The sequence below is a fragment of the Pecten maximus genome, chromosome 3 (genome assembly GCF_902652985.1).
Source record: "Pecten maximus chromosome 3, xPecMax1.1, whole genome shotgun sequence".
NCBI lineage: Eukaryota > Metazoa > Mollusca > Bivalvia > Pectinida > Pectinidae > Pecten > Pecten maximus.
In genome coordinates, this window is record NC_047017.1 from 25,248,230 (window position 1) to 25,270,433 (window position 22,204).

The following is a 22,204-nucleotide window of genomic DNA, read 5'->3' on the forward strand; positions in this document are numbered from 1 at the left end:
AATGATTCGTCATTTTATAGTTGTTTTTATAAACGTATCTCTAATCAATCCACAAGGCAAAAAAATAATTAATAAGATCAGATACATGATATAAACTTTTAACGCACAAGAATAGCAACAAATGTATGCTGATCACCAGGGTTCTATCCACGCGGCGTGGTCATTTACCAAAATCAATCCAAATAGAAGTTTTAAAGTGCTACCATTTCAGAAATTAATTAATTCGTCTTAAATTCCCTGCATCGTATTCTGTTCCCGTAAAATTAACAGCTAAGTAAGGGCTTATTCTCGAAAGTGTTAAATCCCTTTTAGATGATATTTTACACGTGTTCCATTAAGAGCTGTTAAAATGATCACTTCATAAATTCACAAATATTTTCCTCAGTGAACAATTATTTTTTGGTGTATCGAAATTTCTCTAAAGGTTCATGACACAAAATATCACATTTCGAAGACTAATCTGCATCAATTAGTAATAGATTGTAAGCATTATGACTCGAGAAATTTTTTTTTGGGGGGGGGGGGGGTAGTGTATTTCCAGAATGATATCGTTTACTGTGAATTGAAAGTCATTTTTCTGATACTCATGCCTTATCATGGACATGCATATTGGTCAAATTTGCTCTACTCAATCGGAGCACTGTCTGGCCTACCGCCTCGTCTAAAAGGCTGCCTTCAGGAAGTTGTTCATCAGCAAAGAAAAGATTACTATGGTTGATAGTCCGATCGATACCATGAACAAGAAAAAGAAGAATTTGTCCAAGATCCCAGCAATATCTTGCCAGGTGACATCCTCCACCTCGTCAAAGTCGTCGTCATTATCTGCTGAAACTTCAGCAACAGGCACCACTTTTTCGTTACTTTCGGGGTCATTGTGCTTGATTGGCGTAGATTGGACATCGGGGATGATGGAAGAAGGACTGACGCTTCTCTTTCGACAACAGCAATGCCCTTTCCAGCAGACGACCTTAGCCACAATGTTGAAGATGAACATCTTAAGCCACATCGGAATGGGTTCCTTCTCATTGGAGCGGTGATGAAAATTCAGTACCAGGATGGTACAGACCACAGAGATTGAACCAAATACCAGGATCAACGCCAGATAAATTGCTGTAAATTAACGTATCAAAACAAGTAAGCAATAGCAATATTTGTCTGGTAAACATCCAGGTGTAAAATATGAATTTATACCATTATTGAAATTGTCATATTTGACATATTCTGTAATGATATACACTCCACTAGAAAGAACATACTGTGCTCTCACATTAATGATAGTATTCAATGATTATATGTCGGAAATATTCGCTCTAAAACTGTAATTTCATCAGGTTCAATAAGCAAAAATCACGACAATTTTGAGGACGTATGCTGCTACATTGTCCAGTATTCATTGGCCAATCAAAAGTCTTGTTACATCGCGGAGGAATTTTGATTAGCCTTTTTTCGTCTCTATACTTTTTATGATATTATCTATTCATTACTCATTTATGTGACGCCAACAGACTATCCATTAGTTTATAAAGCTATAAATAGATTGGTTACTAAGAAAAAGAGGCAGAAGAATAGTAAAATTACAGACAACCTTCCTTGTGATGCTGCACCACAAAAACTTCAGTTTGTGTAGAAGATATCTCATTGCTACCATTTAGAAGCTTCTCCTATTGAAAGGTTGCAAGTTGAACATTTAGCAATAAAAAAGAACATTATCAATCAGCTAGTGTATTTTTGCATATCAAACGTGACAACATATGGCCTAGTAAATGGACTGCAAGAATACTCACACAGGTAACAGACGGAAACAGAGGTGCTCGGGATGTTGTCGGAGATCAAAGTCAGGTACACGGCGTACGCCAGCAAAACGGTCAAAGAAAAGCCTATCTTCTCTCCTGAGTCGGGAGGCAACTTAAAAACCATTGCACTTAAGAACGCCATCAATGCAACTGGGAAGATTGTGTTCAGGAGATGAAACAGTGGCTTGCGTCTCAGCACGATTGAGAATTTCACGTTCGAAAAAGTTTGTGATCCCCTCGTTTTGCTATTACCTTCTGCCTCTACAAAGGTGGAGACCAGATCCCACTCACCATTCTGACTGTAGGAAGTAATGTCAATGCCGTTACTGTGGTCAGTGTCATATTCGAGGTCAATCTCGTTGCTGGTGTATGCCCACGAGCTGACGGACAGTGTACATGTCTGGATATCCAAGGGATAGAAAGTAATGTCCGAGTCACAGGCCACAGTGTAAACACCTGCCGGGTTCCAGTGCAATGTGCCAGAGGATGCGATCCGGATAGGTATGTTTTTGTCACTCATAACTGTAAGTTCGTCCACTCTGCAAAGACATGATGTAGAACCTCGGATTAAGTAAACGCTTGGTATTTGTGTTGAATCCATCATATGTATTCATGTAGACGTACTTAAATGTTTAAAGATATTTACCAGCAAGAATAATATGGACTACAACTGTGTGTTATAGTAATGATAAGTTTAAGCATACTTATCCATGTTCCCGGGATGTGCTATCATCATAAAATGACGCATATAGATGTAGTACATTGTATATCTTAATAGAGTAAAATAGTTCGTCTTGACATTGAGATGTAATATATAATAAAGCTACCATATTTAAGAGATCGTGTACATACTGGTAATCTATCGGTAAATTCCTGGATGGTTATAAACTGATTCATACTACAGTAAACGTTGGAAGGTTTGAAGGACGAACAGCTTCAGGATTTCTAAAGGAAATTCTTACAGTAAACCTTGGAAGACTTGAGGAAGGACCAGGAGTTGGATACTTTATAGAAATGACTACAGTAAACCTTGGAAGGCTTGAAGAAGGACCAGGAGTTGGATACCTAATGGAAGTTCCTACAGTATAGCTTGGAAGGCTTGCGAAATGACCAGGAGTTGCATACTTTATAGAAGTTCCTACAATAAATCTTGGAAGGCGCTTAAATGATCTTGAGATATCTTGCAGAACTTTGCACAATAAACATTGAAAGGCTTGAAAAAGAATCCGGAATGTTTTGTAGAAGTTGTATGAAGGGAGTGAGCTATTAGCCACGAGGTGGTTTAAGGATGGAGATTTAAAGAGGGATTAGGTGGCTTTGAATGTTTAATAGAAGGAGAAGGCTGTCAGAAAATTATCGATAGCGAGTATCTAATGTAATTTAACAGTTCGCTAGCCACAAATGTATTTTTCGCCTATCTATTGACATGATCATATCAATCGTATCGACCAACCTCTTTAGAACTCCAAAAATAGTATTAGAAAGAGAGTTTTGATTCCACGAATAAAGTATTATATGAAGATAAGGAAAAACAACGATTGCTTAGGAATTCCTAAACAGTAAGTATGCTAGTTAATTAAACGAGTTATCAACAGTTTACCATGTCACTAAGAGATAATCATCATTATTTATTGTGAATGTTTACACTTCATTGGTGTTAACATTATGGTTTTTATCGCAATCTCGTTAAATCTCGTCACTAGACTGACAGACTAATTTATATTGAGTTGATATAGTCTGTACTGTTATTTTCTCTGATGTTTAACTATGTCGTTATTTATTTATTGCAAAGTGTTTCCTGTGGATTATCAATCTTGTTTAAAGTCTAATAATGGAATTTAATAGCATGTGAATAATACTTTCAGTTCTCAGAGGAGGTGACATGTGATCAACCCTGGTACACATCACCGTGGCAACATCATTGATATAACAGAGGTCAGAGGAGGTGACACGTGACTAACACTAGGACACATCATAATATGTCATACTTGCGAGCGAACCTTTATTTTCTGCAAGGCTACCGATATTTGGCCTTGTAAATGACGTTAGATTATCTAAGGTTATTATAATTTTGGTTTTCAAAGTTAATCGTTTACACAAAAAAACACAAACGTCCCTTATCTTACCGATGATAGAAGGCCCCCATACGTTAAGTCTCTGTGTTTGTTTACAAATTTACAAGGTACTCGTGCGTTGTCAAGTAAGAGAGAGGGCCTCCTTACTTATGTCTCCGTGTTTTTACTGGACAACATTTTAAAGTATTCATGCGTTGTCAGGAATAAGAGAGAGCTTCCATACATAACTCTCCTTGTTTATACTAAATATCTTTACAATGTACTCACGCGTTATCAATTATGAGAGCGGGCCTCCATACATAGGTCTCCGTACTGAACAGGAATCTGATGTTGCCATAAGTTGTGTTTGATGCCCACGACAAACGTGCATCCATCCAGGACTGGAATGTCAAATGGTAAGATCATCTCATTGAAAACATAACATTACCGATTAAACGAGAACAACTTTCAACAGATATAGCTGCACACCGACTAAATCTCGATAGATATGCAATATCGTCAAATGCTAGGCTACCATTTTTTTCTTTTTGATTGTCAATATTTGCATTGATGTCAGCCAATCTGGGTTCGTGTTAGATACACTTGTAGCTTAATTGTGTTGACATAAAGCGATGGCTTTTGACTGGCGTCTGGACTTTTTGAATGGTAATTTAGGCAATCGTTAACTAAAAACGACAACAGAAAGGTAGGTTAACGTTTGTTAAAATATCAATCCCATCATTTACAGATTATCTCAGAAAAAAAACATGGAAAGAGAACATATAGAATATAAACTTCGATAAACTGGAGCTGTCCGGATTATTACTTCATCACTCGTCATGGAAGTCGGGGAGAAAAACAGACGTCCTCGAATTAATCGCTATATTACTCAGTCAGTGTGAGGTGAAGGTCATTTCGCTAAACTCTTCTTTTGTTATCAGACTATGAAACTAGCATCTACTTACCAACGTAAAGTAGGCGGTGATGGACAGAGCCTGGTCTTTGATATTCTGTAATCATAATATTCACGTGAACATTAAAAGGTATAACATGTGATAAGCTCGTTACATGTGTAATGTCAAATGAAATATGTGTCTAAACATACTAGAGATAATCTATACTTATTATTATTATCTGTTATTACTGGTTATATAATGAACCATTTGTGCAAGACATTTCCCAGAATAACAGTTGCGATCGTGTATTTAGAAACAAATAAAAACACAGAAACAATTTTCTCACATGGCACCATTATAATTGGTATTTAGTTGTTGTAATCGTGCTAATAATCGCAACAAATGTCACTCTCCTGCTATCGTTTTGTTTTCCTGTTTTATAAACCAACTCCTTATTAGATATCGATCTCTTGTTATATACTATCCATTAAATCAAATTACATTATTTAATAACTCACCAGTTCGTTGACAGTCAGTAGAGTGATGGACACTTTGACATGTACAGTATGAGATGGTCGTTGGAGTACCTCGTATTCAGAAAACAAACCAGTCCGAAGTTGTGACTCTAGCTCCGTGGAATAGTCCGGCGGAACGCCTGGAATCGTGGCCTGTACGGTGTAACATAGGACAACAACCCACACTGTAAGATAAATGGTTATATCAGAAATAAGTGAATAGGGTCTTAAACAGGAATTGTACTAAAATGGGGAGTGTTACAGAATTCAATGTACAACAACAAAAAACCGACTCAGACTCACAAAGTTAGGATTTGTGTTTGATTTAAAACATATGAACCACTTTATCATTATAAATTACCCAAATGCCTTTTTACTTGTACCATAACTATGTACATTTATATGATCCTGTTCTGCATGTTGTTTGTACTTTTTACCCACAAATACCACAGGCACTTGCATAGAAAATGTGATTTTCAAAAATGTTTGATATGGCAGGGGTATGTGAACTCTGTAGAGTACTTAGAATTTCCACAGTACACATACCACTGCCATATCAACAAAATAAAATTCAATTTTCTATGCAAACGCCTGTGAAAAATACTGAACACGACTGACTTCATATTATCACAATGATTAAACCAAGGAAATGTGATCAACGTTCGTGTCTACAATAAATACAATACCGTCAATAATATATGTATCATAAGCTGATTAATGAACATAAAGCTGTAACCGTCGTCCTTCTAGGACTCATCAGTAATGTTATGGACAAAACATTTGGAAATCCAAATATTAAGTTAGGAATTTCAAACCTGAATAGGCAAAAATAAAAAGGGATCGCACCGGAAACATGTAAACAGGCAGGTTTTGCTATGGACAGTCCGGAGAAAACTGTTTGGACATATTGTAATATTTGATGAGAATATCCAAGATAACGCAGTAAAAATTAATGATCAGTTAAAAAGGGGAGAGGGGGAGATAACTCGTTCAAGTGTCGAGCTGTATACAACAGTCAATAACTTGTACTGGGAAACCTTTACTTAGCACATTTGGAAATCTGGTACAGCCTACAGGTAAGTACATAAAGAGGTCAGAATTCTCGGCGTCACCACGAGTTGTAGTCTTTTCTAGGCAAGTGAGAAATTGAAACTGGTACATGTACATGATGCACACTGCATCAGACATAAAGCATAGATTTTAATCCCGTGGCTATTTTTTTTTTTTTTTTTTTTTCATTATTTATTTCATTCTGTATATGCCGACAAGAAAGATTTACTAGGTTAGAAGAAATTATGTGAATAAGCAATTCCAGATGGTTAGGTTTTTTTTTTATAATGTGTCAAGATTTGAGAAATTGTTTTACAAATACCATTAACAAAATCTCATTAAAATGATAAGCGACATGTTAAAAACTAATCCATTAGGATATATTAATACTCACACGAACTGGCTATAAAATATGTGTATGTGCTGCTTTATATAGCATATATTTGAAATCAATTAAAGGTATACTTTATGTTTCTGCTAAAAATTACCAAACTCCATTAATGTGAATAAAAGCAACTGTTTTTATCAATTTTCAAGTAAATATTTCTAAGCGGTTGAGTGCGTGAAAGGTTCTCATAGCTATACAGCTCTGTAATCTTTTTACGTACATGTTTCTGTGTCTATACAATGTAAGTAAATCAGACCACAGTTGATACACTTTTCTGTCGCGAGCCAACAACATTTATTCAAGGAGCAATGTCGAATCCTATTTTCGCAAAGTGATATAAGATATAGAATATAACACCATATATCTTACATAGAAATGTATTTGGATTCTATATAAGATGACTTATTTGTTATATTAGATATATCATATAATATATAAGATATTTTATACATCTGTATCTATGAGATGATTAATATACTATACTTGTATGAGATATCTTGTATCTTATATACGATATGAGACATGCTTTTATATTAGACATCTTAAATAAGATATGAATATCTTATACCCTTGTCTATATTAGTAGCTCCCTATTTCGGTGAAATTTAGACTATAAACCCCACGTGTGATCTACATCACTACATATAGCTCGTTTTTAATAGTCTTAGGGTATTTTCACTCGCTTAAGCAAGTGTATTCAGTTTTCGTCTTTCATTATTAATTCATTTAACAAATGACAAAAAAAATGTGTAAATTATATTTTGAAATGTTTCCATACTTTCTTAATATACAGTCAGGTTTAAAGCAAGCAATCAATTCGAACTAGTGTACCCGAGGGTCCATTACAGAAAGATTTACGGGCTTATTTTTCACAATTTTATTTTTGTCTCTGCTTAGTTTAAACAATATTTATTTATATTCAAGACAAGTGTACATATACATTGCAAATTATACATTGGTGAGGGATTTAGAAACAAGCTTAAAGCTTATATTAATCCATTTCCCTCTAAGGTTCGGCATATTGGTGATTAGTATGGTGGTACAAATACTGTTTCATAATAATAAACAGAAAATAATTATTTTGAAAAAAAGGTAAATTATGGTGAAAAGTGATGAACAGTGATGGAATACAAATAAATCTATGTTATAGCAATCTAATTGGAGAATGAAATACTTGGATATATAATTATGTAAATTATTTATGTTAATTAATGATGTCGATGGGGATGTGGATAAATTACGATGAAGCTAAGTAGTTCATAAATATTTAGTCGAACCTTTTGGAATGTAATATAAAATTATGTACAGCTTCAATTATTATTTCATTTTCTTCATTTGACAAGTCTGGGTTTCCTGATAATAGAATATCAGTATTCAGATCAAAATTTAAACTAAATACAAACTGATTACGCTGATTAATAAATTTTTCACACATGAATAAAAAGTGAAAATTATCCTCAATATATCCACATGAACAGAAAGGGCTATCCGTTAGATGTCTGCTTGTTGTATGAATGTTGTGAGATTGGTTGTATGAAAGGACACAAAACAAAGAGTTTAATTCAGTTTGTAAAGATTTGATATTATTTCTTCAAATCACAATGTGTTGTTTTTTTTAAATATATAAGATATATTTTTCAAAATATATAATATACATTTTTCAAAATATATAATATATATTTTTAATCCATCTTTGTTTAAATGAGTAAGTCGAATGTTAGAGTTGGCAATGTTCTCGGCACACTCGATAAGCCGTGTTGTCTCTTTGCTGAGTAGTAATCCAATTACCGGTCAGGGCTCCAGAATGAATACATCACCGGACTGACCGCTGTCCACATTGACACGTAGACAGGTATACAATTAGGATTAATTACACCCAAAAGTACTTTATCGCAGGTAAATAAAGCTGGAAGTGTGAGTAAATCTTTTTTGATATAAAGAAACATATGTCTTTAACTATTTACAATTGATGGCATATCGCCTAGGGATGGTATTTAGACAACCAAACATTTACAAGCGGAGAGCGTCAGTCTTAATTATCAGTTAGACACAAGATGTATTTTTGGGAACAAATGTACTGCCTGTTACAATATATTGAAATGGTAGCGGCACGAGTAAACTGAAAGAGAGAATTATATCAAATTGTTACTTACGTAACCAACGCCCATGTACATAAACTATGAAATGGGTTGAGTAACAACAGGACTATATCGCCTATGGGACATGCACCATAACATTTGCTATATACTGTACATGTACATGTACAAATGTATAGAACAATAGCTATCAACGGGTCTATTAAAATAATTACTTTCCGTATTTCATGTTCCACAGGAATTCTTTTGATAATCACATTATCATATTCAAACCATACACTTGATAATTAAAAATTAGGTTGTATTTGCTGTAGTATAAAATCTGACTTAGCTAAAGGCTAGCCTCCCAAAGGAACTCCTAACACAACAGATTGATTTAGTTACATTATATTTCTAAACTAAGAATAAAGACCAACTCATTTAAAATGTTAGAATAAGAATAAAAAAATATATAAGTAAGCATATAAAGCGACAATAATTTATACTGGTGTAAATCAAATTATCAAAGAAAGGACAAGTCTCATACTTATATGACCATGATCCACATGTAGTCTGTACATATACTCTGTATGACAGCAAAGCAAGAGTATATAAATTGCCAAAATACATGCATCCATAGCATACTTGACATCAGAATTGTAATACTTTTATTAATTCTGCTATCTGTTGAATTTGGACATTTGGGTATGTCTGTCTATATTTCCTGATTCAGAAATCCATATACAATGTACATACGTGAGTAAAAACCGTTTCACGAATACAGTTGACAAATTGAAAGGTAGTCTTAAAGATGACCTTTAAAATTGTGGATACTCCGTGCGTATTTCGAGAACTGTACGTAAATTGTCTTACTGTGTAGCGTCAAGTATTTTCATAGCGATTGGCGCTTATACATTATTAATTAACACAATAAAGTTAAAGTATTTGTCGGAGAATAGGTCACTCTTCATCTTCTAGTCGACCTGGAGACATGTTTATGCTGATGCCGCGATGCGTTAACTGTTTTACTGGAAATATAAATCATTCACGTCTAAAGTACAGTAACCGGATTCTTAACTTAATCTTAACCGAGTTTATCAGGTACAAACATATCGAGGCGATCAGTCATACCGCTGATAGGACAAGATAACCTTTATCTATAATATATACGCCATTATTTTACATCTCTTTTGTCTTTATTATTTTGTTCATAATAATTACGTGGAAAGACCAATTTTCTTAAACCTAAACTCAGAATTGTACAGCATCCCTTCTCCACTGGCAAACAGACCTGGGTCGAATCCCCAACCCCACAGCCCTATGTGTGTATAGTAAGTATATACACGTACATGTCAATGTCTATATGGTAGAATATATCAATGCATCTGATTTTATGTTATTATGGAATATACAGTATATTCCGGAATAAGAAAACGTTATGTACTCGGTAATTAGTTTTTCTACACACACATATACAAAACACACGTGTATACAATGTTATAATTACTTGAATACAGACACTATTAAATACTGACCTTATAACATTAATTTGTCACTATACGATTGATGAAAGATGAGGAATCATAATTTGTACGTGTGTTTTATTTTATCTTTCTATTTATTTTTATTTTTTTTATTTTATTTTATATTTTTATTTATTATTTGAGGGGGGGGGGGGGGGCTATATAAGTGAAATTAATTTATTGCCTCTGCTTATTCAGAAAGAATAAACAGATTTGTGCGAGAAGAAAGCTTAAAGTATTACAATCTCAATCTTAAACACATAGAAAACACAAATTTGAACGTGATTATTTAATCACCAGTTGTCGCCAGCAAAACGTTGTGACGGAAACCTGTTTATTATATATATATATATTATATATTCCTACTTTCTCTGTTTTCATAATTTAATTTCAATGTAATGCAGACAGTCAATCGTAAAACCAATTCATTGAACACAACTCGGAGATTACTGAACATATCGAAGTATGTTGGAGGGGATAGTTCATGAAGTGGGTCTCAGACACCGTGCTATCTTACATGTACTTAATCTCCTCGCCATTGAACGAGCCTGTCTATTGGCAGATACTGATATATGTTTGTTAAACAGAAATTAAAAAAAAATGTAAAGGGAATCAGACTATTGACTATTTCGAATGAAAATAACCCTATAGGGGATACACCGGTTTAAATATCTTATCCTTTTCACACTTATACTCCTCAATGGAGAACAATGGAGACACCTGTCAATAGACATGCTGGCTTAAAAGGCAAACATGTCACGTACCTATTTACCTATATTTTCTTCACAATTTATCATACCTGTAATCGCGATGACGAAAATATAAATATATTCGCTAAATAAAACAGTTCAGGGAGAAAATGTCTTTATACTGGTCACACTATACAATACACAACAGAATTCTACACAGTTTTATTCAGAAACGTCGGTTTAAACATGTATATATTTCCTCATCGTCGAGCCGCTCCGTAAAGGGAAACTCTAAAATAGTACAACTTCATCTGAAGATATCTTTTATTTCCAATTTTAGAAGGAAAGAAACATAGACCAAAACAAGAATTCTTTAACAAACATATGTTGATATTTATATCCACCAAAGTCTCTTAAATTATTTATGACGTGTCAATCAAACGTTTCCAAGTGTATATATTCAAGGGAAACAACTCTTTCGCGACATGGGCTGGGAACGAAGGTGTCCGGATAATCGAAGGTCCACTGTATACGTACTGCACAAGATGTCGGAATATGCAGAGGACAGATTAGAAAGGAACCACTCTATCATCATTTACTTGATGATGAACACGTACAAACATACATTATGTACAAACATACATGGCGTTATTGTAACTTATACCTAAGTCATTCCAGTTAACTTTTTCTACCTCAGGTTAAGGTGCGAGGTGACTATTCGATCCCTTTCTCAGCCCTCTGGTGTTCTACACTGTGTGATGGCCTTTCTGTACGTTGTTCAGTGAAGTTTGGGGAATTTTATTAACGTCCTATTAACAGCTAGGGTCATTTAAGTACGTGCCAGATTTTTCTAGAGAAATAATATGAAGAAAGCAAATTTAATAATTAATGTTTGCGTATCCATCCATCCATCCATCCATCCATCAATCCATCCATCCATCCATCCATCCATCAATTCATCCATCCATGAGGTCTATTTCCCCTATAACGGCCTTATGGCCTTTCAGCTGACGAGAAAATAGAGGAAAATGAGAGAAGGGGTATAGATAGCACGGTAGTGTATATAGGTTTTTTTCATAAATTAAACAGCTGAGCCATTTTATTTTTCTTCTAAAATGGTAAATTAACACCCGATAATGGGAGAAATATAAATCTGATGTCTTTAAATAAAACCTTATCAAATAATTATCACCTTCAGATATAGTCATCAAAGTTACTTTGGTGAAATATAATGTACAAAATATGCAACTTTTTCGCCACATATTATGTAGAGTTACTTCCCTTGAGTATTTAGATCAGTCAGGTAGTTTGTTTTTTCTCAAAAATTAAGTGAAATCGACATAACGCCTAATTTACTTTATGCGTATACATTTTTTGTTTGTTTTTTGAGTATATAGTTATTTTTGCAAAAAAAGAATACTTGTAACGCATGTATTTTTAGTAAATTTAAATTGTATACCTATTAATAAATTAGTTTGAACTAATATAGTTGACTGGTTTAACTTTATTTGCACGTTGTTCAATTCTTTGGAAATAGGTCAATGCGACCTGTTATGACAATACTTTACATGTGAAACTTAAAAAATAAATTATAAAACTTTAAAAAGTTATGATAATACTAACGCCGGTTCACTGCATGACAGGAAGCTTACTGTAGATGCGTTGTGTTCAAGATTTCATTTCAAAAGCACTGTACGTCTTTGCTGAGATAATAGTAGGATATTGCAAGTGTTCAATAAATTAGAAATTCGGGAACTACACGTATAAACTTGTAAGGAGGTTAATTGAACATCGAGTTTAATTTAGATTGGTATTACATTAATACAGCAACAATTTTATACGCGGAAATTACCCTGCTTAAATAGAGCAATTAAAGTGACAGTATGTATGGCAGATCTATCCGAAGTCCATTGATATTTTCATTTGATGGGGTTACTCGGATACTTCAAAAGGTTAACAGGCAACATGCCAAATTGATGTCCTAATTGTCCATTGACTCGCGACATTTCTAATTCCATAATAAAAATAATATCGTTCTCTCTATTAGAGTTACTTCCCTTAGATAGATTGTTAAAATTGATTTATTACTTTAAAATATTAATTTAATTTGCAAAATATATCGATAAACATATTTTTCATTTTTCAAAAAAAACTATTTAAATTAAATTTTTATACTTTTATGAAAGCATGATCATAAAAGTTCAATTACATTACGTTATATATATCTTTACACTAACTAAAGAGTATCTAATGTATACATATGTGACGAAAAGTCTATTGTTGGATTAAGAAGAAGTTGTTTTTGACTGGCAGGTCTAGACTTCGTGTCTATTTATACCTGCTAAATATATAAAAATCAAACAAGAGAACTGACCAAACTATCGAGTCGGTAAGGGATCTGTTAAAATACTGCGACAGCAGGAACTTACCTACCGAATATCGGTATATCGATTTGATAACTGAACAGTATTGGAACACGGATTTTACATCAATGTATTTTGAAAGAATGAAAATGGCCCTGACTTTTTTTTTATTTAGATTATTTAGGTTATTTCAATATATCTTCAACAAGAAAGCATTCGTTATTGACAATCTCTTCAAGAGCTATTTCCCTTAGGTGTATTTGAAAATGTTATTTTATAACGTTTTGTCAAATATGATTTTATAAACATTCGAAAGATATTCTGTAAAACTAATCTATTTGTCTTGGACATTTTTAGATTCACTAAAAATATCTATAAAATTATATAGATTCATATACGTAAGTTTTAAATTTACGCTTAGAACAAGAAAAAGGAACTTTTTGTTGGTGTTCTAGATTTAGAATCTAGCATTAAAAACGACTCAGTTCAAATTCACCATGTATAGAATATTTATATCGGCCTGTTGTATACATGTCTGGTGTGGAACAGCAGTTAAGTGTTGTCATGTACACCAAAACTTAGTGTCCCAGACAATCGGATGTTTCATTTATATCATTTAATGTAAATAAAAAAATATGTTAAGGAAATGATAACCACCAAAGATCGATGTCAAAGTTATTCCGACACCTAACTTAATACAGGACCAATAACTCTCTGACATACAGGGAACAGAGACACTGTTAATCCTAAATATCAAAATAGTTACGTTAATCATTTATTTATAACCATCTACCGAAATAATAGAAATAAATACTTATGCAGGAGTAATTTCCCTTAGATATATTGATGAACTGTTGCGGACAAATTCGATATAACTTTTCTAAAAATTCTTTTGTCAGGTATCACTAAATAAACCTACTAAATAATTTCAATTAGAAATAATGATTGAAAATCAATCAATCTACCTTTTTGACTTAAAGAAATATATTAATACATATAAATATATCACTGATATTTTTTTCTGCAATGTATCAACAAAAATCTTTTAACGTATGCAAGAGTTACTTCCCTTAGACATATCAAAAATGATATATATTATTGTCAACTATCTTTAAAATAATCAATATGGATAACACAATTTTTTTTCCATTTGTCAAGTAAAAATATGGTAATAAGAAATACAAATTTTACCAAAAATAATAATTTTAAAAAATTAGAAATTTAACTTCTTGATCTAATAAAGCATATTAGTATATTTATACATGTCTATATTTCTATAATTGATGTTGTTAAAAATGAACTTAGAAGAAGTTATTTTTTGACAGCAGGTCTAGATTTCGTATCTAGTAGTACCTGCTTAACATAAACGAAATTAATCTGTTAGGAAAATAGACGGAAGTGGGTCCAGATTCTTCCAGGATGTTTACAGTTGTAATTTAATCGATATTCAGATGTAAATAGCGGAAGTTTTCAGGAAAAATACTCATGTTGTATAAATGAATGAAAAATCCTTACAGTGATCAATTTCACTATCGAAGCAAATTAATTATACATCGATGATATCCCAGCAGCCAAAGCGCTCATCCAGAATTGCTAGCTAGACATACATTATCTCAGCGGTAACCATGTGTGTAATTTACACCAAAATGTCTCTTGTATAAATATGACCAGTGCTGGACGTAAACCGATGAATACATATTTTCACTTGACCTATGATTGTTAAGAGAGTTTGCTCATTTCTGAATGACGATACCTGGTTGTTGAATATAAGACAAACGTTTATAATATTGCCATTGGATATATATGGGAGTCAAATGTACAGTCGACAACACCTCATTTAATATACATGTAATTAAAAATGGATTATGTGATATGTTTCAACAAAAAATGACAAGAAGTCATAATGCTATCTCCAAAATGTCATATTTTTCAAAACTAAACAAAATATTTTCAGTTTATAAGATTATAAAATAAAAGTAAATAACAGCAAATTTCAAAAAGAACTTAGAATGTCTACACATAAACTTAACATAGGAAGTGGATGATTCAGAAACATTCCACGAAATGAGAGATGTCCATATGTATGTATGTATGTATGTATGTATGTATGTATGTATGTATGTATGTATGTATGTATGTATGTATGTATGTATGTATGTATGTATGTATGTATGTATGTATGTATGTATGTATGTATGTATGTATGTATGTATGTATGTATGTATGTATGTATGTATGTATGTATGTCCTGCTGTTCAGAAATTGGGATGTAATGATATAATTTTGCATTTGTAAGTTTTACCGCACACCATACTAAATCTTATGTAATCCGTATAATATTTTGATACCGAAGGGTGAATCACTCTTCACAATGTCGAATTAATGATAAATATGTCTTATCTATAAAGTAAAATCTAATTGGCCGAAAGGGCAAAGGAATCGATGATTTGAATTGAATTTGTACCGTTGAAATGGTTCTAGACAAAAATATATTATGACCAATCGATCGGTGCTCAAACACATTGGACGACAGAAAAAGATTTTTTTTTCTGACCCAGTTATTATTACTTTATAATCAACGGTATACATTACGGGTACGTCTGTCATGTCCACAATCGTTTGATATTGAAAAGGTGAATGAAATAAAATAACAATTCTTGGCCATTTTCTTCTCAAATTGATAGGCATTACTCGTAATCCACAACGTTAACGGGACCCTGTGCATGCTTTTCTCGCTAATTGATATGTGACTGAATTTACCATCAGAATAGCTGTGAGTTTGGAATATATATAGGCTGATACAAATATTAGAGCTATCAATACAATTCGTGTAGAGTACTTACACACCACTGTTAATCCAAGTGACGTCATGGTATCACCAGAACAATGAAGTACACTCCGTTACTGGAAACTAAGACAGTTGAATTTCTTGTTGGGTATAGTTACTTATATCAAGATGCCGAGGGTCTTGGTTGACTAGTCCACTCGTTTTATTCATAATTCATGAGGCACACATGTCATGCTCCATCAATTGAGTTCACGTGATGTACCTGGATCAATTCAACTCAATATGCTTTACTGATTTAAAGCTCTTCTGACAGGTAAATAAAGCATGTCTCACCATTAGGAACGTCGCTGTGTTACTGAGGGAAAATAACTTGATTAAATACAGATCATTATCATGCACTGCAAGATAACTACTTAACATTTGTAATAAGAAGGAGTAATGCATGCATAACACATCTCTGCCTGTGCCGGGCTTCGAACTAGTGACTTCTCGCTCTCAGGGCAAACATCCTATCACTATAGGCCGAAGAGAAATTCTCGCTAATCTGACCCACAGGGGCTTGACTATAATACATATATATATGGACCATCATTTGGAAAATCGTGCCAAGCCCCTGTGATCTGACCTAGTAAGGTGATCTATACTCTAACTTTTACACATGTATGTACGTAATGGCAATTTATTTATTCATGACGAATTTGATTCTCGGTGGTTAGTTAGTTGGTTGGGTGGTTAGTTAGTTGGTTGGGTGTTTAGTTAGTTGGTTGGGTGGTTAGTTAGTTGGTTGGGTGGTTGGTTGACAGGTCACCTTTCACGACTGCATGTTGCTGTGAGGGGGTCGGTGGTCTAGTCTTCCTGTGTCTGTACCCCCCTCAGGTGAGTCTTGACCTATCTATCCAGTACGTCCACAGGTACAAAATAATGTTTCGGACTGCATCGGGTGTTAACGCCATTACTAGCTGTGTTGTCGTCACTTCCGTAAAGGAAGACTGAATGGTCGTTGTGATCGCAACTTAATTTGAGTTCGGATATAAATTTCTGAGTAATGCGTGCACAACAGTTATTAAATGATGGCCAGCTATGAAGAAAAATAATTTCTGAATCGATGACACAAAGGCTTGTAGCAGTAAAGCAATGCATATTTCAGGGAGAACAGGGATTTCCTCGAGAGGGTAGGCGGTGACCTAGATTTTCGATCTTTTACTTGCTTACCTTTTAGTATTTATAAGGCCGAGGTACGATTTTTTTTTTCAAATTAAGCATGCGACTGTAATACATTAATTTACTCGTCTATAATGAAACATTTGAATTAGAAATATCATAATCATGTCTACAAGTACCTGTGGACAAGACAGCTCCCTGGGACGGATATGACCATGACTAGGGGGTTCTTTTCGGTCCTTTGTCGAACTCCATATGCTTTGACTTCCCAACAGAGATGAAGCATTGGTTGATATGCGGACCACTTGTAAAATTTAGCGGGGCATCATGGTGTTGGTCATTTGTTTATTTGTATTCCATTGGCCAAAGTAGATAGTTTTACCTATAAACTTTCATGCCCGTCTTCACATCTAAATGGGACGCCGTTTTACTTTCTATTCCAAGTAAGTGATATCACTGAAACAATTGCATTTAACTTTGTCCCGAATACAAATCTCTTAATAGATCATCTTAAATACAATAATATACTTACTATATTATTTTCTTCGGACGTGTGTGTTTTGAATTGGACGACCGCCAAAAAATTACCTTGTGATAGCCACATAATTCATTGAATGAGTTATTTAGTTGCTTCATTTCTTATTCTAAAAAAAAACCGCTTGTAAATTACATTCCGTATTTACAAATCGCACAAACACCATGAGTTCGTATTAATATTGAGAAAGAACAGGGGGAACACATTCCTGCACAGCTGCGATGACGTAGGTCTAGACGACGGATGTACAATTTCTGACAGATGGTCGTCGTCAGAGAGCAGTGAAGGCAGGGTATGAATATTCTTTCTAACTCCTGCCTCGGCAGGAATCGAACCCGGGTCCCCGGCGTGATAAGCCAAGGCTCTACCTCCTGAGCCAAAGTAGCATGCTCCGTCAGTTGAGTAACAGAGACTGTCGTTTACACTATGTACAAGCCACACCGACCCGTACCTCTTATACCTCGTCTCGGATCCTTCGCATGGCCATCAAGAGTTATTTCCCTTATATTTATACTTACAAAATTTATATCATTGCTGCCTTAGACCATTTTACTACATATATTCCACACAAATAAATATCCTTATTCTTTGAACATCACGAAGAACCACATTTTAATAGAAAAAGAAACAATATGAATGAAACTTTGTCATAAAAGATCACTGATATCATGTTTAGCATTACCACACCCATTAGATTCTAATAGACTAACAAACTATACTGTTAGTATATACAACAAATTTACACAGTAGATATCGCTTATAAAATATAATAATAATAATACAATTTTTGGTATGGTAGACCTTGTATGCCCAACTTTTTTCGGGGCAGAAATACAGTTTCTACCATTTAAAAAAAGTAATAATAAAACAGCAGGTAGAGGATTTCAACCAGCGTCATGTGTGAAGTGTCATCACCTAGTGGTTTTCGAGTGTCTCGCATTCCTTTCCACTTCGGAGTTGGAACGTTTCACTATAATTACTTTAAAAATAAAACAACATGTTTCGGTTATTTTACGTATACATTATTGTATTTTGATCTTTCTACTATTCTCCTATTGGAGTTACTTCCCCTTGTTTTATAGCGAAAATCATCACAAAGCCATGATGTTCCATCTGAATCACGAGAATCCAAAATGAAAGTATTATATAGGACATATGCCGTGTGTGTGTATATATATTACCCCCTTAACATTGACGGTCGTTGTGTTAAAATATATAGCGCAGAACTTTTTATATTTAATAATCTATTTATTTATTTATTTATTTATTTATTTATTATTGATAAACCACGGTTCATCCTTAACAGTTATATGTAATCTCTCCAGACATGAACATTAATTTTCAAGAGGCATCAAAACGGCCGTATTTTCCGTATCCTGCTTGTAAATCGTCAAAAATATTATTTAATAGAACAGTTGTTTAGGTAAAGATTGCACCATTTAAACCAAATACATGTACATTGTAATCATGAATGAAAAGTCATTTTTTCACGATAGTATATGATAGAAAACTTAATCTGCTGTCCTTTTATCAAAATCCTTCAATTTCATGAACGCCGAGCCCCTCGTCTCCCGTTGGGGAGGAAGTCAATCGGGAAACTTGCACTTGATCGTAGCTATGTGAACAAAATTCTGAATCAGACGGACTTTGAGAGTTAGTTCCCTTTGTTTTATAGACTAAGAATGTATATTTTTACTAAAATATTTTTTAAGATATCATTAACAAACAAAATAAAATTTTAAGTTTGTCAGCAATTATATGATTAATCAACTACAAAAATCCTAAATACATTTTATTTCGTTTTAATAAAAAAAAAATAGAATTACTATTTTTAACAACTTTTAACACACATTACACATTGTATATATTTAGTTGATATCATATATTTGATAAGAAGAAGTACTTTTTGATCATGTGCAGTAGGTTCTCCTGCTGCATTTCATAACGAATTTTAATGATAGTGTTGTTATTACAGTGCAACTGAGCGTTGTTGATAGATTTTGATCTTATAAAGGTTTAGTCTGTTAACTCTTGCCGCTTGACATTTTTCCACCCCGATGAAACAGAAATGTTTATCTGTGGAGCTGTTAATGTGTCTTTCATTTATCTACCGTGACCTCTGCACGGTGAATTTTAGTCCATTTCCGGTAAAACAAACAAAAACGTGATCGAGTAGATGCCAACATGTGCTTTATTGCAGTTATGCCAGTGAAAATATCGATAATCCGTCATACTCGTGAAATAAAAGTTATATTCAACGGGAAACCAATCAATATCCTCTATTTATTAATATATGAAAATAGAAGTCAAACTATTAAATACGAATATTTTTTCAAAAGAAGATTTTTAACAGTTAATTTAGTTATTGATAAGTTAATTTAAAAAAGAAATGAACCGTATTCAAAAACAGTTTTTAGTTAGATGCATTCTTAAGTGTAGATGCTACGTCTCGCGAGTGTAGCGAAATAAATTTTACGGTAGAGGAAGTCAGACAAGTTTGTAAAACTCTTCCCTGTGGAAAGGCTCCTGGCATAGACTCGTTAGTGTATGAAAATCTTATATATGCATGTGACTCTTTGTATGTCTGTCTTTGTTACTTATTTAATGCATTTGCAAAATTTGAATATGTTCCCGTTTCTCTCAAGCATAGTTTGATTTGCACGTTATATAAGGGGCATAATAAACTAAAACGAGATCCTAATAGTTATAGAGCAATCTCACTTTTACCGGTTATATTAAAGGTTTACGAGAAGCTACTTTTAGCAAGATTAGAGTCTTCCAATCTGTTTCATGTTAATCCTTTACAACATGGATTTCAAAAACAAGTTAGTAGCACAATGACCTCATACATCGTGCAAGAAACTATTGCGTATGCAGCTGAACATAATAGTAAGTTGTTCACTTGCTTTTTGGATGCGTCAAAAGCCTTTGATTGTGTTTGGCTTGACGGTCTGTTTTTTTAAACTTTAACGTTTAGGTTTCAGTAGAACTATACATCAAAGTTTCATGTCAAATACGTTTAAGATATGCCAGGGAACCCGTCAGGACAGTATAATCTCCCATTGGCTGTATTCAGTTTATATCAACCACCTGTTGAACGATATTTGTAACTCACAGTATGCACTAACTATTTCTGATGTGAACGTTTCATGTCCTACACAAGCGGATGATATATGTCTTTTATCTCTTTCTAAACGCAACCTAGATATGCTTAAAGAGCTTTGTCACGTATACAGTTGTAAGTGGGGGTTCAAATATAACGCCTACAAATCTGTAATTGTTGTTTTTAACGAAAGACTTAATACTCGGGCACATTCTTGCCGCAGATGGTACTTGGGTAGCAATGATATTTTGGAGTCGACAAATGCTAAGCATGTTGGTATTTACTTGAATAAGTTAAAGCCAGGTCGACCTGATATTGATGAAGTTATCAACAAATTGCGTGGTCAGTGTTTTGCCCTGTTAAACTGTAATTTATTTGGTCCTAGTATAAATCCTCTTACAGGGGTTCATCTCTATCTCTCTATGGTAATTCCTAGAAGCTGTTTTGGGTGTGAGCTGTGGTGCTCGTTGTCCAATTCTGATTGGCGACGCTTGGAAGCAGTTCATCACCTTTGTGCTAAACTCATTCAGAATTTTCCCCTGAGGACCAGATCAGATATGGCTCTAGGTATGCTAGGCTTGACGTCTCTCCGTTTGTATGTAGCTCAAAGTAAGCTTCGTTTTTTGGGGGCATTGTGTAGAACCAAGGGAAACTTTGCTTCTAGGCAACTGTTTTTGTTGCGACTACATCAAAAACGCCTCGGTGTATACAAAGCCGTGGGTAAAATGTGAGCTTTATGTGAGCTAGTGTGTGCTCGGTGCATGTGAGCTAGTGTGTGATTGGTGCAATGGCACGTATGAAGATGCAGTCGCCCATTGCCTACTAGACTGTAGGGAGTCTGTCTTATCAAACTATGGTTAATAAATATCCTGTTCATGTATATGTGTCATTCGATCAGGCTGACAGAGATGTCCAGATATGCACTTTGTTGGGTGCTCCGAGCAAATCAATTTGTGACTTATTTGAAAATGACCCGTCATTATTTGAATATTTGAAGACTGCCTTATTTTTGCAGCAAATGCTTACAAAATGACATTTCAATAATGTAATATTCAGGTAACAGTTTTGTTGTTTTTACATACTGTAATGTTTAATCCATGACGTAAATGTCATTATCACCTTATATTGATTCCTTGCACCTATTTGTGGCCATGTTTTTGGCTTCTTCTTTTTTGATTGCGCTTCATTGTCATTTATTCTTATATTTGTACTCTTCATATTTTGGAGGAAATAAAGAAATGAATGAAAGAAATATAGAAGTTTCCCTCTTA

General features: G+C 34.0%; 1 protein-coding gene across 1 annotated transcript; it reads right to left on the minus strand.

The window, feature by feature from the left end:
- Positions 1–543: 543 nt before the first annotated feature.
- LOC117322675 (acetylcholine receptor subunit beta-like) lies at positions 544–21,439 on the minus strand. Its single transcript, XM_033877612.1, has 6 exons — positions 21,334–21,439; positions 5,262–5,443; positions 4,813–4,857; positions 4,136–4,248; positions 1,785–2,332; positions 544–1,110 (listed from the first exon to the last, which is right to left on the minus strand). The coding sequence occupies exons 1-6, from the start codon at positions 21,437–21,439 to the stop codon at positions 662–664; spliced, it is 1,443 nt and encodes a 480-aa protein (XP_033733503.1). The 3' UTR covers positions 544–661.
- Between the last annotated feature and the right edge of the window lie 765 nt (positions 21,440–22,204).

Excerpts from the sequence above, each read along its gene's own strand:
- LOC117322675 (XM_033877612.1), bottom strand. The coding sequence starts at position 21,439 with ATGAACTGCTTCCAAGCGTCGCCAATCAGAATTGGACAACGAGCACCA. Across the intron at positions 4,249-4,812 it reads TCACCGCCTACTTTACGTTG|TCCTGGATGGATGCACGTTT; the intron begins GTAAGTAGATGC and ends TTGACATTCCAG. Across the intron at positions 2,333-4,135 it reads GCTCTCATAATTGATAACGC|AGTGGACGAACTTACAGTTA; the intron begins GTGAGTACATTG and ends ATGTCTTTGCAG.